General features: G+C 39.3%; 2 protein-coding genes across 2 annotated transcripts; one reads left to right on the top strand and one right to left on the bottom strand.

Annotated features, from left to right (window-relative positions):
• Positions 1-2,143: 2,143 nt before the first annotated feature.
• Positions 2,144-9,559, top strand: efhc1 (EF-hand domain (C-terminal) containing 1). The gene is made up of 10 exons (XM_084737622.1): positions 2,144-2,300; positions 3,112-3,336; positions 4,523-4,810; positions 5,963-6,112; positions 6,799-6,991; positions 7,467-7,684; positions 7,791-7,931; positions 8,738-8,951; positions 9,174-9,326; positions 9,443-9,559. The coding sequence occupies exons 1-10, from the start codon at positions 2,235-2,237 to the stop codon at positions 9,469-9,471; spliced, it is 1,677 nt and encodes a 558-aa protein (XP_084593748.1). The 5' UTR covers positions 2,144-2,234; the 3' UTR covers positions 9,472-9,559.
• A 1,056-nt stretch (positions 9,560-10,615) lies between these two features.
• On the bottom strand, positions 10,616-20,891 carry tram2 (translocation associated membrane protein 2). The gene is made up of 11 exons (XM_084737754.1): positions 20,685-20,891; positions 18,213-18,276; positions 17,916-18,025; positions 15,730-15,846; positions 15,559-15,617; positions 14,698-14,782; positions 14,389-14,459; positions 13,967-14,071; positions 13,048-13,191; positions 12,535-12,692; positions 10,616-11,452 (listed from the first exon to the last, which is right to left on the bottom strand). Exons 1-11 carry the CDS (start codon positions 20,802-20,804, stop codon positions 11,376-11,378), a joined length of 1,110 nt encoding a protein of 369 aa, XP_084593880.1. The 5' UTR covers positions 20,805-20,891; the 3' UTR covers positions 10,616-11,375.
• Between the last annotated feature and the right edge of the window lie 267 nt (positions 20,892-21,158).

Consider the following 21,158-nt stretch of genomic DNA (forward strand, 5'->3'; position numbering starts at 1 on the left):
CCACCTCACTCATGGTGTAACGATAAACCACCACTAAAATGACAATTATCAACATAAACCACCATGAACATTTGCAGTAAACTCTCAGCTATGCATCATGGGAAATTATGCAAATGAGGGCCATTCGCCAGGGCCAGTCACAAGCCAGAATTCTACAAGCCCCACAGTGGTGGCGGGATGACATTACACAAGTTACATTACACAAACTAAACAAGCTTTCCAGCAAAATTTCTGCATGGATGTGCATCAGCTGGCAGAACATTCACCACCAAACTGAGGTTCAGTTTCAGCCTCATGTAAGACTATTAATAATCATAATAATAATCATCATCGTAGTAATGATGGTCGAAAAATGTCTCCCCGTATCGGTCGGAAAACATATCGGTCGGGTTCTGTCTGTTGCTTTGCTGCAGAGGAGCATGTGTAAAACCTGAATGTCTCTGTCATATGTTGCACTTGCTATCTCCCCAGATATACATGTATGTAACCAGAAAAGGACAATTTTGTACCAGAAACATTTTCTCTTTCAGGTCTCGTGTCAGCTGTGCCCCTATTTCAAAGATACCAGTGCTGTACCAGATGCTCGTGGCAGAGTAATTGCTGCTCATGAACCATCTGGAGAAGGAACCAGCGCTGAAACAAGGTTCACAGTGGCCGTGCAAACTTTTAAATCATGTTGCCAGTTTAATAAAAAATAAGCTATTGTCAATCCAGTTCTGTTTGCGCTGCCCTGGATACAAATGTAGAATTAATAATAGTTTTCAGATACAGCTTGGTATTTTCCTGACTGAGAGTTTAATTGAGAGTACACAGGACATATTAGGGTCATCCACATAAAGATTGCCACTCTATATAGTTTTTTTTAAATGTGTTTAAAATTTGAATGGGATTACAATGTGCCAATAGCTGGTAAAAGTGAGACCAAAATATGACTCCTGTGTTTGGAATAAACTGTGTTCAAAAATAACTTGTCCACTGTTTTATTTAATCTTGCATGTTTTCTTGGTTTGCTTTTTACGAAGAGAAAGACGAAGACGAAAATTCAAAGTGCTCTAATCTCAGAATGATATAATTCTACAAATATGCCGAGTAAACACTGCACAATAAGGTCATCATGAGCTCACAAGATTGTGTGCTTATGATGACCTGTGAGCCAAGGTTATTATAGTTAACTGAGATGTGAAAAACATTTGAGGTATCTGAAGTAATTTAAGAGTAACAGTTATATTGTTCGTAATATTTCAACATGAATATCTGCTGTATTCAAACAACCTATAATTATGTCATATTTTGTACTTTATTTCATAGTGAGACTGTTGAAAATGTGTGGGTGTGTCCAATATAATACAGCAGGTACATATGATACATTTTCTGCATTATTCTATGATGCAAACTGCATTATGGCCACCACAATCACAAAATAAATAAATAAAAAACTAATAAAAGACTGAAAGGTCAAGATAAATTTAGAATGGAATTAGAGATATATATGTATTTTTTATGCATGCAACCTGCTCTCATTATAATCAGTTGTATGTTGCAAAAAATTATTAGCAAGTGAGCACAAATATTATTAGATGCCTTATGTATGATACAAAGTAAATATCATATATGTAAATGATGAAGAAATGTTTTCATTTATTTTGGATTTTGAAAAATCCCCTACATATCATGATATTTTAAAAAAAACAACATCAGTGATATTTTTTGGTGTGTGTCGCCACCTGGTGGTTAACTTGGAGCTCTTCAGTTTGGTAAAATTGAGAGTCTATGAAGGAAAGTCACCCAGTAATAATGAAGTTATGTAAGCTATAGCTTTGCCATTTTCAGATATAACTTACCTAAATTAATTGTAGCACATATTCTACTCGACAACGAATTTTACCAAATTAAAACAATTCGATATTATGGTGCTACTTTACTTTTTTTTTTTTAATTATTATTATTATTTAGAATGTTTGTCAAAATATTTCTTATCAATCTTAGCTTTATTTAATTTCCTTTGGTTTTCACCCTGAATTTCTCTTAGTTGCAGTTTTCAGACATATTTGTTTATTTTAAAGGGGAAATTGTTGCCGTCGTGCCGTTACCATGGATACCATAAACTCACCACTGTGGCTTAGCTGTCGTGTAGCTTCACATTTACCCACGAACGAAATCTGATCAAATAAATCCACAAATTAGGAAAATAATACTGTTTAATTTCTCCTTAAAAACATACTTAAAAACCAGAAATGTCCTGGAACTGGAATAGCCGTGGACTACCATTTTTACCAGGATACACTTTTCAGGATGTAACGGTAAGTTAAACACAAAAATAGCGTAAAACGTAGTTACAAACGTCAGACTTTAACGTTTGATAAGGTTTAGTCAAATGTATGTTTTTCGCAGGATAAACTTAAGTTTTCTTTCTGTGATGTAGCTTTAGTTCAATTCCTGCATTCCTCCAGTCCTTATGTCGAATAATTAGGTCACAGTTTTCTAATATTCAGGATGCTATTAGCTAAAAGAGACATTTTCACGGCAGCCATATTGATATGAAATAATTACCACAAGTGTTACCAATGATACTAATTAGTAGTATTAGTGTAGCAGAACAGCACCCTGACTCTGTTTGACCTTTACCTTTAATCAATACCTTTGATAAAACCTGTTTGTTTGCTTTGACAAAGGTCTCAATATCTTCTCTGCTCGGATTGTAAAGTGATTTATAACTCAGGTTTTATTCATGTGGTGGTGTGTTCTTTACACTGTGATGTTTTTCCTAAAATTATATATTTTTTAGTCATTCAGTCTTTTGCCTGAAGACTTTTGCCAAATGCCTTAAATGTCATAATAGCCACTTTGTATAGAATGTATTTATGTACTTTCAAATTACAGATTGCTTGCATTTTCATCAAATACGTTTTTATCATACCATTTTAATTTAATTTAATTTAATTTAATTTTAATTTGACGAGCAAGTACATGCAAATTATAACAAGATATTTTTTAATGTTTGAATATTTGGCCCTTGAGTGGAGTACACTCTCATCAATGCTGCAGTTATTTAATACATATAAAGGTTTAGCAGACCTAATTTATTCCCTCCTCGATGATGTCTCTCTGCAGAAGTCAGCCTTCCATCGTCCCCAGACACTGGGGTATAAGAACGGTTACGCTCTACCCAGCCGCCCCACTGTTGGCATCGGACGGGATCCTCTTTTATCAGAGCAGCTGATCCAGCAGGAGATCAGTGAGCTAACCTTTGAGAATCCTGACATTACTTACGGCTCCTGCTATGACCAGAGCCTGACGGAAGAGTTCATCCCAGCTTATGTGGCCCTGGACAAGAAGGTACAGTAACGCCTGGAAGTGTTTGTAGCTGTCCAATAAATTGTCTAATTATGAATAAATAAGTGAGTGCTACACAGGATATTAATGTTGATAGAAACATGGGCTAAAGACAACATTATGCTGCAGTGTCAGACACTAAACATGCAAAGCAGAAGCACAGACATAAAACACAGTATAAAATATACTATATTATACTATACTATGTATGTGGGGGAAGACTGGCAATAGATTCAGTAGATATCCATCTCAAACCATTGTTCTCTCTTTGGAACCTAAGCTTTATACCAGTTTCTTGTTACAGCTTTTTGGCTGGCTATAAACAGAATTTTTGACAGATACCTATTCCTCCATTGGTACTTTACCACACAGTTATTTGTCCCATATGATTTATAGTTGCATTTACATTATCCCTGTAAGGCTTTAGTTTGGTGCAGCTCCGGGAAACATGGACACTGTTTGCCTACAGGTTGCTACAGGGCCTCCAATAAGGATGCCAGGTCTTTAACTGTCTGCTTTTGATCCGAGGTGTATTCATTAGATGGTCGTCATACACTATGTCATACATGTTTTGTACCATTCTTGGTCTGACATTTCAATAATTAGTTCAAATTCCCATTTATTTTTTACGTATAGTGTTTGAGCTTCCTCTCCTCTTCCCTGAGGCTTTGCAGAAGGCTGAGATGACCCCAGATCTGCCCTTGCAACGGGCATCCACTGTAATTTTAAATCTACCACTCAAATCAGTTTTCACCCCTTTCATAAACAAGTCCTGAATTTGTAGCTTTCTAAAGAATTTCTGTTCCTCCGGACCAAATTATATCTTTAAGTCTTGAAGGCTTATACATGTCTTCCACTTCTGCTGTTATGTCTTGTGTTTTTCTGTTCAAGTGGCAGAATTAACACAGCATGTGACCTAGGTCACATGACTACTTGATGAGTAAATTTAACACCTGTTTCTCATTGCATCTTATGCCTTGATGAAGACTCTCCAAACTGTTGGCTAATCTACATGTGAATAAAGGATTTTCACACTTAGAATCAGAATGCCTCAGAATTTTCCAGACTGCCAGCCAATACCTTGAACTTCCAGTAGGCCTATAAGGACGTTTGATAGTCACTGTCTGTCTTATTTTAAACTGACTAATTCCCTCTTTTGTCTGTTCTTCACCACCCTTGTGTCTTGCAGGTGCTGCGCTACTATGGATACTTTGAGGAAGATATCCTGTTCTCCCCTGAGGAGGAGTACCGCGTGCGACCTGTTATCATTTACTACTACCTTGTGGATGACAGCATGTGCATCAGAGAGCCCACAGTGGAGAATTCTGGGATACCACAGGGGACACGCATCAAACGCCAGCGTCTGCCCAAGAATGACCATGGAGACTATTACCAGTGGAAAGAACTCAACCTCGGCATGGACCTGGAGGCGTACGGGGTCAAATACCACATCACACACTGCGACACTTTCACGAAGGTACAACTCTCACCTGTATGAGTTCTCGCTGTGTGATATGTGTTTTTATTACCGTCTTTGAGGTACAACAAAGCACAAGCATGTATTTTTCATAACTTTAATGTCCAGTTTTTGGTGGAAATTAGTTTATTTAGTTGATGTTTAGATCCTCCCCAAAATAAAAAAAAATAGGGAAAACTTAGACTTCTCTTTTTAGATTGTTTTTTTTTTTTGTCTGCAAATAGAAACAAGTTGATTATATAGAAATCCACAGATTCAATAATAAATACATAGCCTCTTATTTAAAAAAAGGCAGATACTGAAATAATGCAGTCAAAAACATCACAATAAAGTGATGTTAATAAAATGTTTTGTCAAATATTTTGATGACATTTTATCCAAGACTGAGCAAAAAAGAAAATGTTGTGCATACAGTACAAATTAGAGCAAGATATTTAATATCACTGCGGACTCACTGTTTGACCGATTTCATGGTTGGTTTTGGATGTATTTGAATGAAACCTTGTGGAGATAGAGATGTTTACTGATTTTGCATATTTTGAAAAATATAAAGCGATGGACGTTTGAATTGACAACAGGTTGCATTGAGACAAACTTTAGTCACAATTCAGCAGATATGCTGAAGACATTTAAGCTCCGAAGGACATGCGGTCGATTTTGATACAAATGAGAAAAAGTCATAAAAGTTGTCATTTCATCTGCCTCTGGGAAAAATCAGAACATCACTGAATTGGGAGACAATTTGTATTTTGTGGTCATTATGGTAAGGATTTTGCAGCACTCTCAAAATAAGGAGAAAAAAGCATGAGTTTGTCGTGGTGGAGGAGCTTTTGATTAGGAAATTAAAAATCCAGACGGTATGTATATATTGTCTTATATTGAAGTAAGGTGACCAATCACCAACAAATGTCATATATATATATATGTGTACCAGTTTCTTCTTCTTTCTTCTTCTCATCTTTCATCCAACCAGCCCTTCAAACAGACAAATATTACGTAAATACAAAGGGTTGTCACTGTATAGAGAGGGACACAAAGCATAGATTAAGACAAAAAATATATACATTCAATGCAATAAGTAATGCATATTATTAATGTGTTGTTGCAAATATCCTCTATACTCTAGCTGTGTCTCTCATTCATCATATATAGAACTTCATGGAAATTGAGGGCATTATTCTGAACGATGCAGAGCCGATGCCTGTGGATCCTTACATCAAACGTCGCAACAAGCCCCAGCCCACCTACACAACACCCTCCGAATTGGACCGCAAGCACCAGTTTCTCACCATGGATCGTAAGGTAAAGGAAACTCCCTCCATTACAAAGAGAGACAAGAGTGCAATAACATTACTGCCACAATATTATGGTGGCTTTTGTAAATATCTCTTAGTAGACTCTACATAGATTAGAAGAATTAAATAACATACAATAATGTATATATGGATTCAGAAACACTATTTGCAGCATGACTTCTGTGGTGAAAATTGTGCATCTGTTGCAATATCAAGATCACCTAGCTCACCTAAAACCATCTTACTTACATCTTACATATTTGGTAAAGTTCATCCTTCAACTTGAGTTAGACAATTTGTGTGTGAAGCCATTTACATTAATTAAAGGAATAATATGCAGTTCTTTCCTAAAAACAATGTATAATCTCTTTCAGTCATCAAGAAGTGCGTGGTGGTGACGACTTAATCTGCAGAGATGTTGATCATTATTTTGTTGTGCTTGGGGACACTTTACCACCCGAAAAATTTAGAATTTTAACATCCTGGGAATCCTCCTTGTGCATTAAAGAACAGCTCAAACAAATCCTACTGATTCTGTCTTTCACTGAACCGTAATAAAACATGCAAAAAATATGTCATGCCACAATAAAAGTGTTAGATACTTCTTAGTGAGTGCTGATGATTTGATTTGCACATTTTGGCATTACTGGCACACCAATTCTAGTTTCATGCTCTTAACTCCTTCTTGGTCAGGTGCTGCATTTCTTTGCCCTGTGGGACGATGCGGACACTCTGTCCGCGCAGACCATTCTTGTAACCATCCAGTATTTCCTGGCGGACGACACAGTGGAGATCAGAGCGGTCCACGAGCACAATAGTGGCCGGGATCCTTTCCCTGTCCTGATACGCAGACAGAGGATACCCAAGAAAATGAAACCAGAGTCTGGTGAGATGCAACACTTTGCCTGTAGGGCAACAAGTAATGATTACTTTCTATGTCAATTAATTAAATCGTATTGCTCTATAGTTGACTATTCTTTTCAGCTATTGTATGCACTACATATTTTCTATAATATGATAATGAAACTTCATTTATATAGTGTGTTTTAGACAAAATGATGCAATACAATGTACTTTTATGTATTGTATCTTTTTGTGTGGAAATCTGCTGTTCAGTACATTTAATTTACAATATATAAAAACTTAAAATGAAAAAGGTAAGAATATTGAAAACAAAGATTTTTGATAGATGACATGTTTCACAAGACAAAAAAAAAAATACAAAAAAGCAGGATGGATTTTTCAAAAAGAAGACGACATCAAAAGACATAAAACAAACATCCATAAGCAAGTAAAAAACAAATGGCATAGAACAGTAACTGGAACTGCTACATAACAGCATTCTTCTTCTTTCGTTCCAGACACCTTTCCCAGCTGCGTGCTGGAGGTTTCACCAGAGGAAGTAGAAGAGTACTACTCTCCCAAAGACTTCCAGTTGGGTCAAACGGTGAAGCTGCTGGGTCGCTGCTTCGTGCTGCGCGACTGTGACGGCTTCACTAAAGAGTATTATCAGAAGAACCACCCTGACATGGAGATGAAACCCAAAGAGGAACCAAAGAGGCCACAGGAGAGGAAGAAGGTGATCTGTCTGTCTTGTTCTCCTTGACAAAACTCTATCATCCGTGTTGCCCGAGGGCATGTGACTTTATGTTGATACAAACATATTTTTTTGTCCATGTGCACAGGAGATTCCTCCCTACAATGGTTTTGGGTCACCTGAAGACACTCTCCAGAATTGTTTGTCTTTAATTCCTGAGCCTCCCAAAAAGAATGTGCTGAAGATGCTGGAAAATGACCACAAAGTGCTGCGCTACAGTGCCAGGCTGGTGAGTTAACGTGTGGGACTGAGTTTGTGCTTTGACTAAACCTTGTGAATGACTAGAGGTTGGTTATATGTACTTACAAATCACCAAACCTTAGTCATCGTATTGGTTATAGATGGCTGTCAGCACGCCCCCAGTTTGGAGAAGCAACAGCAGTACCAGTGAAGGAATGTACTGCTGCGGACGGGGTCAGCAGCAAAACATATTATAGCCACCTAAAAAAACAGTTTAAGTGAATGCTATATTTAGAATATTTTCACTGCTTTACCTTGAAGTCAGACAGCCTTTTTCAACATTATATGAGACAAATATCACAAACCCACCAAACTCCATTGGCTCCATTGCTGGTGTGCCACCACCTTGAATTCTGTGTTTTATAAGGTTATTTAAGATTCACCAAAGTCACACAGTAACACAAACAAACTATCCAGTTGTCTCTGTTGCTGCAACTCCTGTGCTCTGCAAGGTAAAATAATTTTGGTTTGGAGAGAGTGATATTTAGCTTCTATGATGGTGATTTCCTGTTAAGAAAGACAATTAAAGTGGTGAAAATATTATAAATATTGTGTATGCATAAATGGATAGATTATTTTAGGTGGTATTTTTTGTTACTAACCTCGTCCACAGCAGTTCATTACTTAGCTTCTGTGCTGGTATTACTGTCTTCTCCAAAACGGGGGCATTTCGACTGCCATCTACTGTAAGTAATTATCAATACAGTGGTGTGGGATAACTGAGACAAAGTTTGTGTTTGACAACAAACGTTTATTCCTCTTTGTTTAAGCTGTCCTGTGTTACTGACGTTTCAGGACTCCCAGAATCCCAACGATGAGGGCCGACGTTTCATACTGTCCTACTTCCTGTCCAATGACATGATCAATATTTTTGAGAGGCCGACTCGCAACTCTGGTATCATCAGTGGCAAGTTCCTGGAAAAGACACGCATCCCCAAGCCGGGCTCCACAGTGGAGGATGTTGAGTTCTACTCACCTGCAGACTTTGCTATTGGAGCCACAGTGGAGGGTAACGTTCAGGCTTTCGCAGCCTGAATCGATTATTCTGTTGGGTCTTGCACTGAATAGCTCATGTTGCTGCACTCCCATACAAGTCTTACATACATTAAGCTTTGTCCAACATTATAATTTGTTAGATTTCATTTTTTTTAGAAGGGAAATTAACAGTTAATAAAACCTCAAAGTTCAGCTCATTGCATCTTTCTCCTCCCTCTCTTGTCTGTTTTTTTAGTTTTTAGTCACCGCTTTGTGCTGACTGATGCTGACCGCTATGTGTTGACGTATCTGGAGTCCATCTCGAGCCAGATCCCTGAACAGACACTGGAGTCTTTGCGGCAGAAACTGGGTGTGGGAACTGCTACTCAACAGTCAGCTGACCAAAATGGTAAGAAAAAAAAAAAAAAAAAAAAAGCAGTCTAAACTAGCCATTTAACAAAACATGCTTCTCTGGAACTGTCTTGAATTCAATTTATGCCCATTCTTTCTTTCTGTCTTTATCAGGTGATGATGTAGCAGAGCCGTCTTCATGATGTCAGGAAACGCTAGAGTTCCTCAAGTGCTGTTCTTTTCCCAGTAAGCCAGACCACAAGAGTATCAATCAAAGTCTTTGCAGAATGTAATAAACTGGACTTGCTGCAGAAAATGTGATGTTTGGCAGAATCTGACAGCTTCTGGAAAAAATAACATTTTATTGTGTATATACCAAGGCTTATCTTAAAATCTGATTCTGACTTCAGAAAGTCATGTTCAAGACGGGCAATAAGAACATTTTATTTAGAAAACTATGTTCTCTCAGCTACATACAACAAACAGAGGACCAGACCAGGAATACTTTTAGTATGCTGCCATTAGCATTAAGCTAAAAGCACAGGTGACATCTTTGGTTGAGTTCACCTGCACCTCGCCATTCAGAATCATCTCAACACACTGGTCCCCAAACTGGACATTCCGACGCCCACTAGGGGTCGCCAGAGCCTTACAGAACATTGTGAGGCTTTCTTGATTTTAAGGATTGCAAGAAAATTTAAAAGTATATATTTATTAGCTTTTTTTCTGTGATGAAGACTAATTGAAATTAGTTTGTTTAGATTATTTAAGATATGAAATAAATAAAAAAAATCTCACAGGAGAAGTGCACACTGAAGACCTAAATACAATTCAAAGGCTTCACTCTCTGCCTCCTGCATTAGAAAAGTACACAGTTAACACAAGTGAAGCCAAAGGCCAAGCGTCAGGGAGAAGAAAACATTTATCAATGAAGCCGACTTAGTATGTATGATTGAAAATATATAAAACACATGGCATGGAAGTGTATAAAAAACAAATATCAGGAAAACTTATCTGTAATACAATATTCACAGGGAATAATCTGCTCAAAATTGACCTAAATTGCTCAGTTGATCAGTTGTTCTGTACTGTTACTGTTATATTAATACAATATGAAATACCCATAAAGTGTCACTTAGTCAGGAGTTCTCAGTTTAGTCAATGATAGAAAAGGGACCCCTTAAGGAAAAAGGTGGGAACCCCTGGTCTAAACACACTGCCGTTTACTGTATTATAAAAGAAAGCAGGAAATGTTGTCAAATTATACGTAGTACGTGAATATCGGGACAGCCCTAATTTAAATACAGAAATGTGTAGAAAGGCAATTTCACAATAGGAGTCAACACCTTCTTTCAGAAAATTGCATTATTTAATAAAGTAATTAACAAAACAATTAAAAAGAAAAAAAAACATGGAATGGCATGCGGTAATATCCAACATACATACTTGATGCTTATCTGTTAAGTGACCAGTGACAAATGAAGGATTTAAACAGACATCAATCATTGGGAGAAGCCCAGTTGACCACTCTATTGGTTGGCCAGAATCCCTCCCCTGACACGGCGAAGGGATCATGTAACGGCCAGCATACAGTAAGCTCATCTCAAACCACATCATCAGTAACATTTTTCTGCTCCAGCGGACCAGACAAGAAAACAAGCGAAGCCGGCTCAATGGGAAGAGCTGAAAACAGCTGCAACATCGGACAACACTACAACCAATACAGTACTTATGTTTATGAGGATATGCATCAACACATTCAACACTGACACACACAGTAACGTGTGCGTGGAACATACTGCGTTCACTTTACATTTTAATCATTCTGCGTACAACGGTGCTCCTTAGGGTGGGATAGCAGGCTGCGTGGGTGTATAAAAAAATACTGATATGATGAAAGGAGTACATGTCTGTCGGGCTCGAGGGATTTCCTTGGATTTCATTTTCCAGCATTCAAGCCTAAGTCTGTAGTGACTGAGTCCCTGTAACGGCTCAGGACATACTCAACAAGAGGCTCGGTGGCCAGTGGCCACCAGCTTCCCTGTCGTGCTGATGAGAAACCTCAGCCAGGGCTAAGTTCACTGTTCAGGCCAGTCAGTGTGCTGTCTTATGGGGACTTCAGTTTTTTGGTCCGAGGAGAGGCTCCATTCTCAGCTTTAAGAACTCCGTTTTCATGGTGACCAACTAGCAGGAGAGACAGAAGGGAGAAGTCAGGACCTCTAGTAATTTATTTATACAGTTTAAAATGATAGGTATAGTTCAGATTAATAGACATTTCTGTAAATGTGCCATTTTCAACTGTAGTCCCTGGGTAGGTGTAAAAACAACAAATTCTTAACACCTAAAAAACTTTAAAATACATTAAAACAGTAATGACACCTATAAAAACATAGCACATATCAGACATTCACTGATCAGGACAAATCAAGAAAGCAGGAGGAAACACATGCATTGTACTTATCAACAGTCAGTGCATTAACTACAGTAGATACCAGTCAGCACGCTCTCAGAAACTAAGTAATGAACTGCTGAGGACAGGCTCAACAACAGAAATTATTTTAGCCACTTCGAAAGAAGGTCCACCTAAAAAAAAAAATAAGCCAGTCTCTCCAAATCAACCAAATTCCATGATGAAAGCTGTAAATTTTAAAGCAGTAAAAATATCCTAAATATACCACAGACTGATTTTTTTTAAGTGGCTAAGATACCTTTGGTTGCTGACCCTGTCCACAGCTGCTCAATGCTTGATTTCCACGCTGGTGCCCGTCTTTGCATCTCCAAACTTGTCAGTACCTCATACAAGCCCACATTGAATAATCCAAACTATCCCTTTAACCACCTGTTAGGAAGCCTTTCTCACAGAAAGCCTTTAAAGCAGTGGTGCCAGCCCTGGTCCTCAGGAAGCCCTGTCCTGCATGTTTTAGATGTTTCCCTGCTCCAACACACCTGATTCAAATGATCCGCTCATCATCAAGCCTCTGCAGAAGCCTGACAACAGCCTGATCACTGAATCAGGTGTGTTGGAGCAGAGAAACATCTAAAACATGCAGGACAGGGGTCCCTGAGGACCAGCGCTGGGCACCACTGCCTTAAAGCTAACTTCTCCCATGTGCTAATGTGATCAAGACGAATCAAGAAACAGGGAATCACAGGAAAAAGAATTTAAAGCAAGGAATCCAATCCCCTGAATTTAATATGACACAGTTGTTGCCTGATGGCTTCAGTGTAGTGTAACGAAACAAGTTCGAGCAGGTGTTTACACTCACGTGAGTCTCTCTTCAGTGGCCGTAGGGCTTGCTTTGTGGCAGCCTTCTTGCGAACAGCTTGTTCATGTCTGAACTCCCTCCAACGTCTCAGCTGGAAGCGGATAAACTTCCAGAGTAGCCAAGATTGGGTCAAACATACCAGCAGTAGAACGGTCATCCTGAAGGGGCACAAAGGTAAGAAGATTAGTGCAATAATGTGTTTAGGAAAATGGACGTGTGTGTGTGCGTGTGTGTATGTGTGTTAGTGTTAGTCTTAGGAATATTTGTACAATATTTCAGGGTTTGACACCGACAGTTTAGTTTGGTCTGGTTGTCCTGTTTGCTGAGTCATTTTTGGTTAATCAGTGTCAACATTCCTACATCCACTGTGAATTTCTGTTACACAACATTCAAAATTCAACACTTTTCATGGGTGATGAGTGTGTTTTAACTAGACAACTGTTACATTAGCAGTAGAAAGACTCAAAAAAAAAAAAAAATCATTATCCACAGATGCCGGACAGACGTTGTTACCTTATCAGTACAGTGTTGAAGTTGCCCATCTCCAAGTCCAGCCCCTGGTTTTCTGCTCGAGCCAAACCAAACCCAACGGCCAGGAACATCAGGGTCAGTGTGGCCATCCGTGTAAACACAAAGCTGACTGCCCACATGTCAAACCTAAAAGCAACACACAGTGAAGATGTGGTCAGTAGAAAAGGTGCTGAGACGCCGATGATCATTACATAAAACAAGGCAATAATAAAATGTAAAGCCTCAATAATGTCAAAAAGGAAAGAACAGCTGAGAGGAAAAAATAATTAATAGCAATAATAATATTGTCAAACCAGTGGGCTTGATCACTTTGGGTGTTTTCACATCTCTAGTTTAGTTCATTTGGTCCAGACCAGAGAAAAGCTGAATTTTAGTTCCAGTCTGGTTCAGGTTCACACTGACGTTTACAAAATAATCAAGAGGAGTAAACATGAAGTTAAACAGACTGACAGTTCAACTCAGTACAACTCATTGATTGGACAGTTTTGGCAACTTTGATCCTGCATCGTCAGGACCTGTATAGGGGAAATCAAGCTCCATGTTCCGTGTTATTAAATGATTTCCATAAATATAAACATGGTTTATACAGATCAGTTATAAGATCGCTTCTTGAACTGATTTGACGATCAGTAGATGGATTTATTAGTAGTTCAGCGTTTGGAATCCTGTTGAAATCTCATATCTTCTATCAAAAAAAAAAAAAACGAGGCTGGTTTGTTTGCTTTCACACCACAAACAAACCGCACCACCGTTTGGTCCATGCCAGGGTTTGACTGACAGTTTTCACATCAGCCCAGATGAATCACACTAACCTGAGAAACACACCACAGTCCGTTTTAGCTGATTCAAACATGTGAAAGCACCTTTAGTGAAACTCATTAAACCCGGTGAGGTTGCTTACATTTTCTGATGGTTCTCATCAGTGAAGTAAAAGAGTCTGGCGATGTGGAAGCCCAGCTCTGACACATACTGCAGGAAGAGGAGCACCAGACCCACACGACTCATACTGCACGAGAAAGAACCGAGAGGCACGTAATAGATTAGATCACAAAAGAGAATAACATGAAAACAGTATGTCTGTATAATCATTAACCACGTAAGTGCATCTTAAGTACTTTAGTATCAGTAGCAGTAAAGCTGAGTTGTGCTGCTGCAGAGAAACACATCTCAAGATCAACTGATTCAAGGAGTTTCAATCTTTAATGTCTTTAGTGTTTTGTTACTTTTTTTCTTTCTGTTTCTTTTCTCACTATGCAAGCATTTTTCCTTGACAAGCCTTTGAATTTGTATGTTTTCAGAAAGGTCCCTCTGCTGGATGCTTACTTTAACAAGTATGCTGCAGAGATGTGCAGCAGATACAGACAGATGTACTGAAGCTGGCGAGAAATCTCCTCCTGAAAAACAAACAACAAGACGGCTTTTATTTGCAAAAGGTACAGTGCTTTCAAATAACGGAGCTCTTTTGTTCTTTTTCACCCTCTGTTTAATGCACATACATGCAGAATGTACACACACACACACACACACACACACACACACACACACACACACACACACACACACACACAGGCACGCAGAGCTTATCTAGTCACACTCCAGTACTCCTCCAGTTCCCAGGGCCTCCTTACTGACCTTGCGTACTTTCTGGAAGTAGAGCTCTGGCAAGGCATGGAGCCAGTAGGCCAACTGAGTGAGGTAGAAAAACTTCACCTGAAACCTGCAACACAAATACACAGACAGACAGACAGACAGACAGACAGGAAAGTGGGAGACAAGAAGAAAAGGAAAGAAGCAGAGAGTGAGTGCAATTTTCGCAGCGGCCACAGTGAAACGTCCCTGGTTTGATTTGTTTGACTACGAAACTGTGAAAAAAAAAAACGTGGTAAACACAGCCAAGTAATCAAGCAAAAATGTCTGTGTTTCATGCTGAATGCGTCAACTGAAAGAGGAAACCATGTTTCACAACATTTACTTGAATGCTTCTGAAACAAGGTGGCTGGACAAACTAGAGCATAATCAGAGTATAAACTCTATAATGAATGTTAGCGCAGCTGGTTAGTGTGCATGTTAAGGTTTTGACTGTGTGTGACGTGTTTACAGGCGACTTTTTAGAAGGAAATGATGGGATACAAACTAATGCTGGCAAAGCAAGAAACCAGGGAGCCTGAAGTCCACTGATTCTCTGTGCAGCAATTATTTCGAAGTACATTCATTACTGTCACACTTCCTCTGAAATATACTCTGTTAAAGTATAATATAAATTTGGTGATGACCTAACATTTTTATAGCGCACTCTGTGTCAAAATCTAGTTAGAATACTCTTAATATTTCAGATAATACTGAGCATATATGTGCAAATGCTTGTTTTATTGCCCCAGAGGTCCCTTATGAATTAATCCAGTCCTGGAGTGGACAAAGTGAGAAAAAAATGTAATAATCTACAAATGTTGCCAGATCCATGTGCATTTTTTCTGAGTTGCACATCAGTCATACCTGAGGTGTACATGGGGATAGTTCTCCCAAAGGCTGCTGGGATGCAGGAGATATCCTTCCTGTGTGAAGAAATCAGAGAAAAGAAAACTTTAAACTGTTGTGTGTGACATTTCACTGATTAAGAAGCTGTTACTGACTACAAGATGGTTTAAAAAAAAAAAACTGACTCACTGTTATGAGGATGTAAAAACTCCACACACTCGACACCAAGTGAAACACACACAGCTGACCCGACTCATTAAACTTGGTGTTCTTGCTCTTGGAGAGGTGGAGACGCCGGTTCACTTTCTGCAACATGAACAATTCAGCGGGTCATGTGAATACAGCTGGATCCAGTTATAACGGAGGCATGTCGACGCCGTCTTTGTCATGCACAAGGAAGTGTCACACTTACACAAATAACTAGGACAAGGAAAGACAGCAGGTACTATTTATGGCTGCCGCCGCTGAAAACCCTCCTCTGAAGAAGTATTCCTTTCAAGACGCTTTGGAAACCGTGGTGACGGCGCTAAAATAAAACATCATTCCTCCTCGCTGGCCTATTTCTAAACAATGACACAGGGGCTCATACTTTCAGATGGATTAAATGCTACTCTCTCTTCCTGCCTCCACAAATGTTTCGTAAGAGAGCTGGAGCAATGTCAGCCTGTTGTCAGTCTGATTCAGCCTGAAAAACAATCAGCATGCTGCCATTATGTCATTTCAGCTCTTGACTGTATCATTGCTTAAACTTAACACTTTATTTTCTTATTCAATAATTATTTTATATATATTCTACTTATCGTGGATGTAAACACTATAAGTATGTATTACCATATATTTGAATATATTCATAAATGGCATAAACTGATGATATGAATGAAACTTTAAACAGCAAAGTCATCACAAATATGGAGGGTTTTTTTCAGTTTCATGACTACAGAAACAGGAACGAAAAGGGGGGAAACCCATTCTTAAAACTCCCCTGCTATTAATGGAGTCATAAAACATGTAAATGCACTTGATAATAATGTTAGTAATATTGCTGATAACCCACTTTGGTAACACTTAATTTTACGGGTCCATCATTTCTGACTACTTTCCAAAACATTACTTAGGAAGAAACATTCACTGGCAGTCTGCAGTTGATGGAATTATTCAACATGTATCTGTGGTTAGAATTTAAGATTTATGATAAGATCATCCGCAGACTCTCAGACAGGCTGAGATGTTTCCAGGAACCGACCCAACTTGCTCCCGCTGTCATCAAGATGAAGCCCCTTATCAAATGTTTTTGACATGCTCAGTGCTTGTTACATTCTGGGTTTGCTATCTTTGAGACTTTTTCGCCATATATCTGCGATCCAGAAATACAACCAGACCCAGCGACTGCGATATCCGGGGTAGCCCCGACTGAAGCATCGCTGTCAGAGGCTCAGGCTGATGCGCTGGCTTTTTCCACACTGCTAGCCGGGGCAAATACTGTCAGAGAGGAAATCTAACAAGCCACCAGTCCATTCTTAATGGGTGCAAAGTGTTTTCAATTTCTCATTTATTTTGAACATGAATTTGTATCGAAACAGCAAATGTAGGTCCTAATTTTAAAGTGCCAGAGCCAATCAAAACACTTTCCCGAGCCTGGGCCGAGCATCTGCTGAGAATCTGCAGAGCAGATTTGTCTGGTTCCCAGGCCAGGGAAAATAATGGACCATGTTAGTTTGTACACTTGCAATTTGTCCTGTTTATTCCAACTTAATTGCTGCATACACTGCAAGCCTTCGTGCTCAATTTTGATTTATTTCTAAGGTCTTTTTTTTTTTTCTTTTAAATGTGGCAAATACCAGATTCCTGTGTGAACTGGTCACAGTCCTGAATTGACCTGCATGCGTATATAGTTTTATTTGTGAGTTAATGTGCAGTGGAAACCAGCCAATTTGTGAGCACAGGATAATGAAGACTATTTTTTTTTTTTTTTTCGCTTTTTGTGGAACAACGGCTGCCACTTCTGTACGGAGGTCTGTGTGGAAGCGGAGTTGGAGTGATGGCATCATAACATGAATGGCTTAAAAAAACAAAAAAAAAAACAAATGTCATCCAAAATTTCAGGATGTCTCCACACTTTAGGCAAGTTAGTGACCTAAAACAAATTCTGATATGATTATTCAGACTGAGGTCACACAGACGAGCGTCTGATTTAGAACCACATACGGAAGTGGCTTAAATCAGATGTGAAAAGATCAGATTCGAGGTGATTTTTACTGTTCACACTCACTAACATCTGTAAAATACCAGGGTATCTTTCTTTCAGACCTATAGCATAATGGCTCGATGTAAGGACCTCTGTGTGTGTGACTGATGCATTCTGACTGTGTACTTACATCCAGGAGATACTCCTGCACCACTGCATGGAGGATGATGGCGATGAAGAAATAGAAGAGGATGGTGGCACAGTCCTTCCATCCGTAATGGTAAAATGTCACCTCTCCCTCTAAGCACACACACACACACAGCACATGTTTGCAATCAGGAGGTGTGTGTTAAACATCCGGGAGCTTTGTAATCACAACTCAGTGACAGTAAATATAATGAAACAGGAACAGCAGCTGCAGAAGTGAAACTCTGGCTCTGTACGAACTGTGAGTTCAAATGAGTCCTTAATAAGAATTCCTGCATACCTGGTGATAGTGTGGTCACGTTGTACTGAGGCTGAATGAACAGTATGGCCGTCTTGGCTGTTGCCTGGAAATTAGACAAGATGGTCATTATTAGCAACTTATTTCAGTGTGTGAATGCATCTTCCAGAGGTCTGCGACAGGTGTGTATGCTGATAGACAATATATACTGTTGTTTATGTTATTGTCAGTCAGTCCTCCCCCGTGGCATTATAATTGCCTGCTGGAAGCTGTATTCCTTCAATAACGCCGCAGAAAAATCTGTGTGGTATGATGAGGCTTGTACTGACCTGACACAGGTTCCTGCATTATTTTCTGTCAAGCATCCTAACAGAGACACGCATTAGACCAGTGCCTCCCTCCCACCCCTCGTCACAGTTTGCATATGTCCACGAACTGTGACGACTTCGATCAGATGGCGATTTTAAGAGGAAGAACTATCTGGTATCTCGCAAAATGTCAGATTTACTCTACAGTTCAGAAGTTTGCATTAACCTGTTATATAAAAACAATATAATTACAGTTAAGAAGTTATTTTGAAGTTTTAAGAATAGCTTTGCTAAAGCACTGAGGCAGAAAAAGTTTCCTGTTTAAATCTGCCCAGATGTTGATGTTGGGCTTACAGTTTTTTGTACCAGTGACTAGTACTTTCTTATATTCTTATTTAACTGTTGCTCAAAGGTATTTTTTTTTGTCTCTTTCTGCCCATTCAGTTGTCAATCTGGCTCAAAGATTGTTCACCCTTTCGTTCTCCACATACAAAACATTAAACCTTCATACAAAATAATGTATAGAAACAAGATTTTGTGGCTTAAGTTCACAAACCTTTAAGCGACAGTGTAAGGCTACAGAAATCTTTTTTGCAATTAGTTGTTAGTCTATATAATGACTCCAAGGTGATGTTTTTAAATGGCTTGTCAAACAGTTCAAAACCCAAATATTGTCAATATACAAAAACATAAAGAGGAGAAAATCAGCAAATCATTTGGAAAGTAAGGTCTAAATGTTGAGATTAAAGTTGTTATACCATTTTGACTTTATTTGAAGTTGTATTTCAAGTTTATTCTCAAAATACAAAACAAAAACAAATCTTCCTTCTCTCTTTTTTTTCCCTTATTGTGGCCTTAATCCTCTGCTGCACTACAAAGATCACAGAAATGTCAGATTTATTTAGATGATTGTTTTGCCTCCATCCTAATAGACATGGCTTGGTACATAATTAAAACAGTCATCCCTCCTGAGACTCCTGAAGGGACCCTGTTGGTCCCCTGGCCCCGGTTTGGGCATCACCGTGCAACACCAGTCATTCCTTGCGCGCCGGGGACACAGGTGGCCTGTCAACGCCAGACTGTCAAATTCAAGTCCAGCTATAGCTCTGCATTTCTCTCTCTCTCTCTTTCTCTCTCTTTTTTTTAACAGAACCGAGAAATATGAAGGAAATCCCCTTCTTATTTTTTACTCGGCCAGCTGTGTGATCACAAGCAGGGTTCCGGATTGAAACAGTGCTTGTTAAATGCTCCAACAAGCGGCGGCCCTGGAGTCTGTTTGTGGGCACGTCAACGAAGCTTTTAGCTAATTAGGCCGTTAATTAATTCAGTGACTGTAATGTCAGAGGTGAAATCCCCTCAGGTCTCGAGCAGCAGCCTTCAGTTCAGCTGAGCCCACAGCAGCCAGCAGCGGCGGCTCAGAGATTGAGACGTGGCAGTTAACTTCGACTTGCAAGCTCGCGGCGAAGAGGCGAATCGCTTCCGTCTGTGCTTTTCAAAATAAAACCGCCCAACGTCGAACGTGTGGGGAAACTCACTCGGAGCAACAGCGATGCTTTTAATCTGAAAGCCAGAAACCGTTGCCTTCCCGTCATAACTGGCCTCTGTGTTGTAACTGACAAATTTTGGACTCCAATGTTCAAGCGGACTGGAAACTGGAACAAGACGTTGTCAAGAGGGTAAAAATGTGAATTTTAGGAAACAAATAAGTTACATTAAGTTGTTTTTGAGTAGCCACTAATGTCAATACCAGCATATGAGTTTTCAGTTGCATTTCGGTGTAAGAAGCTGCTTTTGGGATTAAAGTATGCAGAGCAAGGCACCGAAAACTTTATATAAACTAGCTTAACAGTTAGCAATAAACGTGTAAAGTTGCATTTTACACCCTGTTGCGTTCAGATGTGACTTCCCGGTTCAGTTTTAAAATCATGCGTTGCTACGTTGACTATGAACAAGAGCAACATTCATTGTTCACAAAACTTGTAAAAACTGCAGCAAGCAGCCACCATATCCGCGACAGTGCTCGCAATGATAGAAAGCTCAGATTCAGTCAAACATGCAAACATTTGTACAAAGCAAAAGATAGTTTCGACCGAGCGACGCTCAACTTTAGCACCAAGTTACATCTTTGACTGTGCAGCAGACTTTGCCATCTTAAAACAGCTGAGTGAGCCGAGGGGGAAGAAAAGAGAATCAGAGTTCATCTCACCTCAAACATCAATCCAATCAAAATGAAAATCACCAAACTGAACACGATGTCGGCATGGTTCTGAATTAAGAACTCCTGGCTGAAGAAAGGGTAACTCTTGTTCCTTCGGCGAAATGCCATGTCAACTCAATGCTGTTTTCCCTGCTATTTTATAAATCAGAATTTTTCTGACTACGAAGTTCAGGAGTTAACTTTCTCACTGACGTGCGCATGCGCGACTTCTTAAAGGGCGAGTGCCATAAATACCTCCTTTGAGGCCATTTGCACAATAAGTACAGGCTGACATGACAAAAAGAGCATTTGAACCTGAAGGGTCACAGACAGCGGGGTTGGGTCAGATTACTCTGAAATGTAGTCACTTGCTGAATTCAAATTACGTGGTAATTTTTGTAATTAGTAGGGGCAGCCTAGGGACGGTTGCAACAAGGAACAGCTGCAACAAGTCTTATTTCGTTCTCCCCAACAGGAAGACAG

Source organism: Lutjanus erythropterus, chromosome 15 (genome assembly GCF_056507025.1).
Source record: "Lutjanus erythropterus isolate fLutEry1 chromosome 15, fLutEry1.hap2, whole genome shotgun sequence".
Classification (NCBI taxonomy): Eukaryota; Metazoa; Chordata; class Actinopteri; order Lutjaniformes; family Lutjanidae; genus Lutjanus; species Lutjanus erythropterus.

Excerpts from the sequence above, each read along its gene's own strand:
- efhc1 (XM_084737622.1), top strand. The coding sequence starts at position 2,235 with ATGTCCTGGAACTGGAATAGCCGTGGACTACCATTTTTACCAGGATAC. Across the intron at positions 7,685-7,790 it reads GGCCACAGGAGAGGAAGAAG|GAGATTCCTCCCTACAATGG; the intron begins GTGATCTGTCTG and ends CCATGTGCACAG. Across the intron at positions 7,932-8,737 it reads TGCGCTACAGTGCCAGGCTG|GACTCCCAGAATCCCAACGA; the intron begins GTGAGTTAACGT and ends CTGACGTTTCAG.
- tram2 (XM_084737754.1), bottom strand. The coding sequence starts at position 20,804 with ATGGCATTTCGCCGAAGGAACAAGAGTTACCCTTTCTTCAGCCAGGAG. Across the intron at positions 18,277-20,684 it reads TGATTGGATTGATGTTTGAG|GCAACAGCCAAGACGGCCAT; the intron begins GTGAGATGAACT and ends TCTAATTTCCAG. Across the intron at positions 14,783-15,558 it reads TATCCCCATGTACACCTCAG|GTTTCAGGTGAAGTTTTTCT; the intron begins GTATGACTGATG and ends TTTGTGTTGCAG.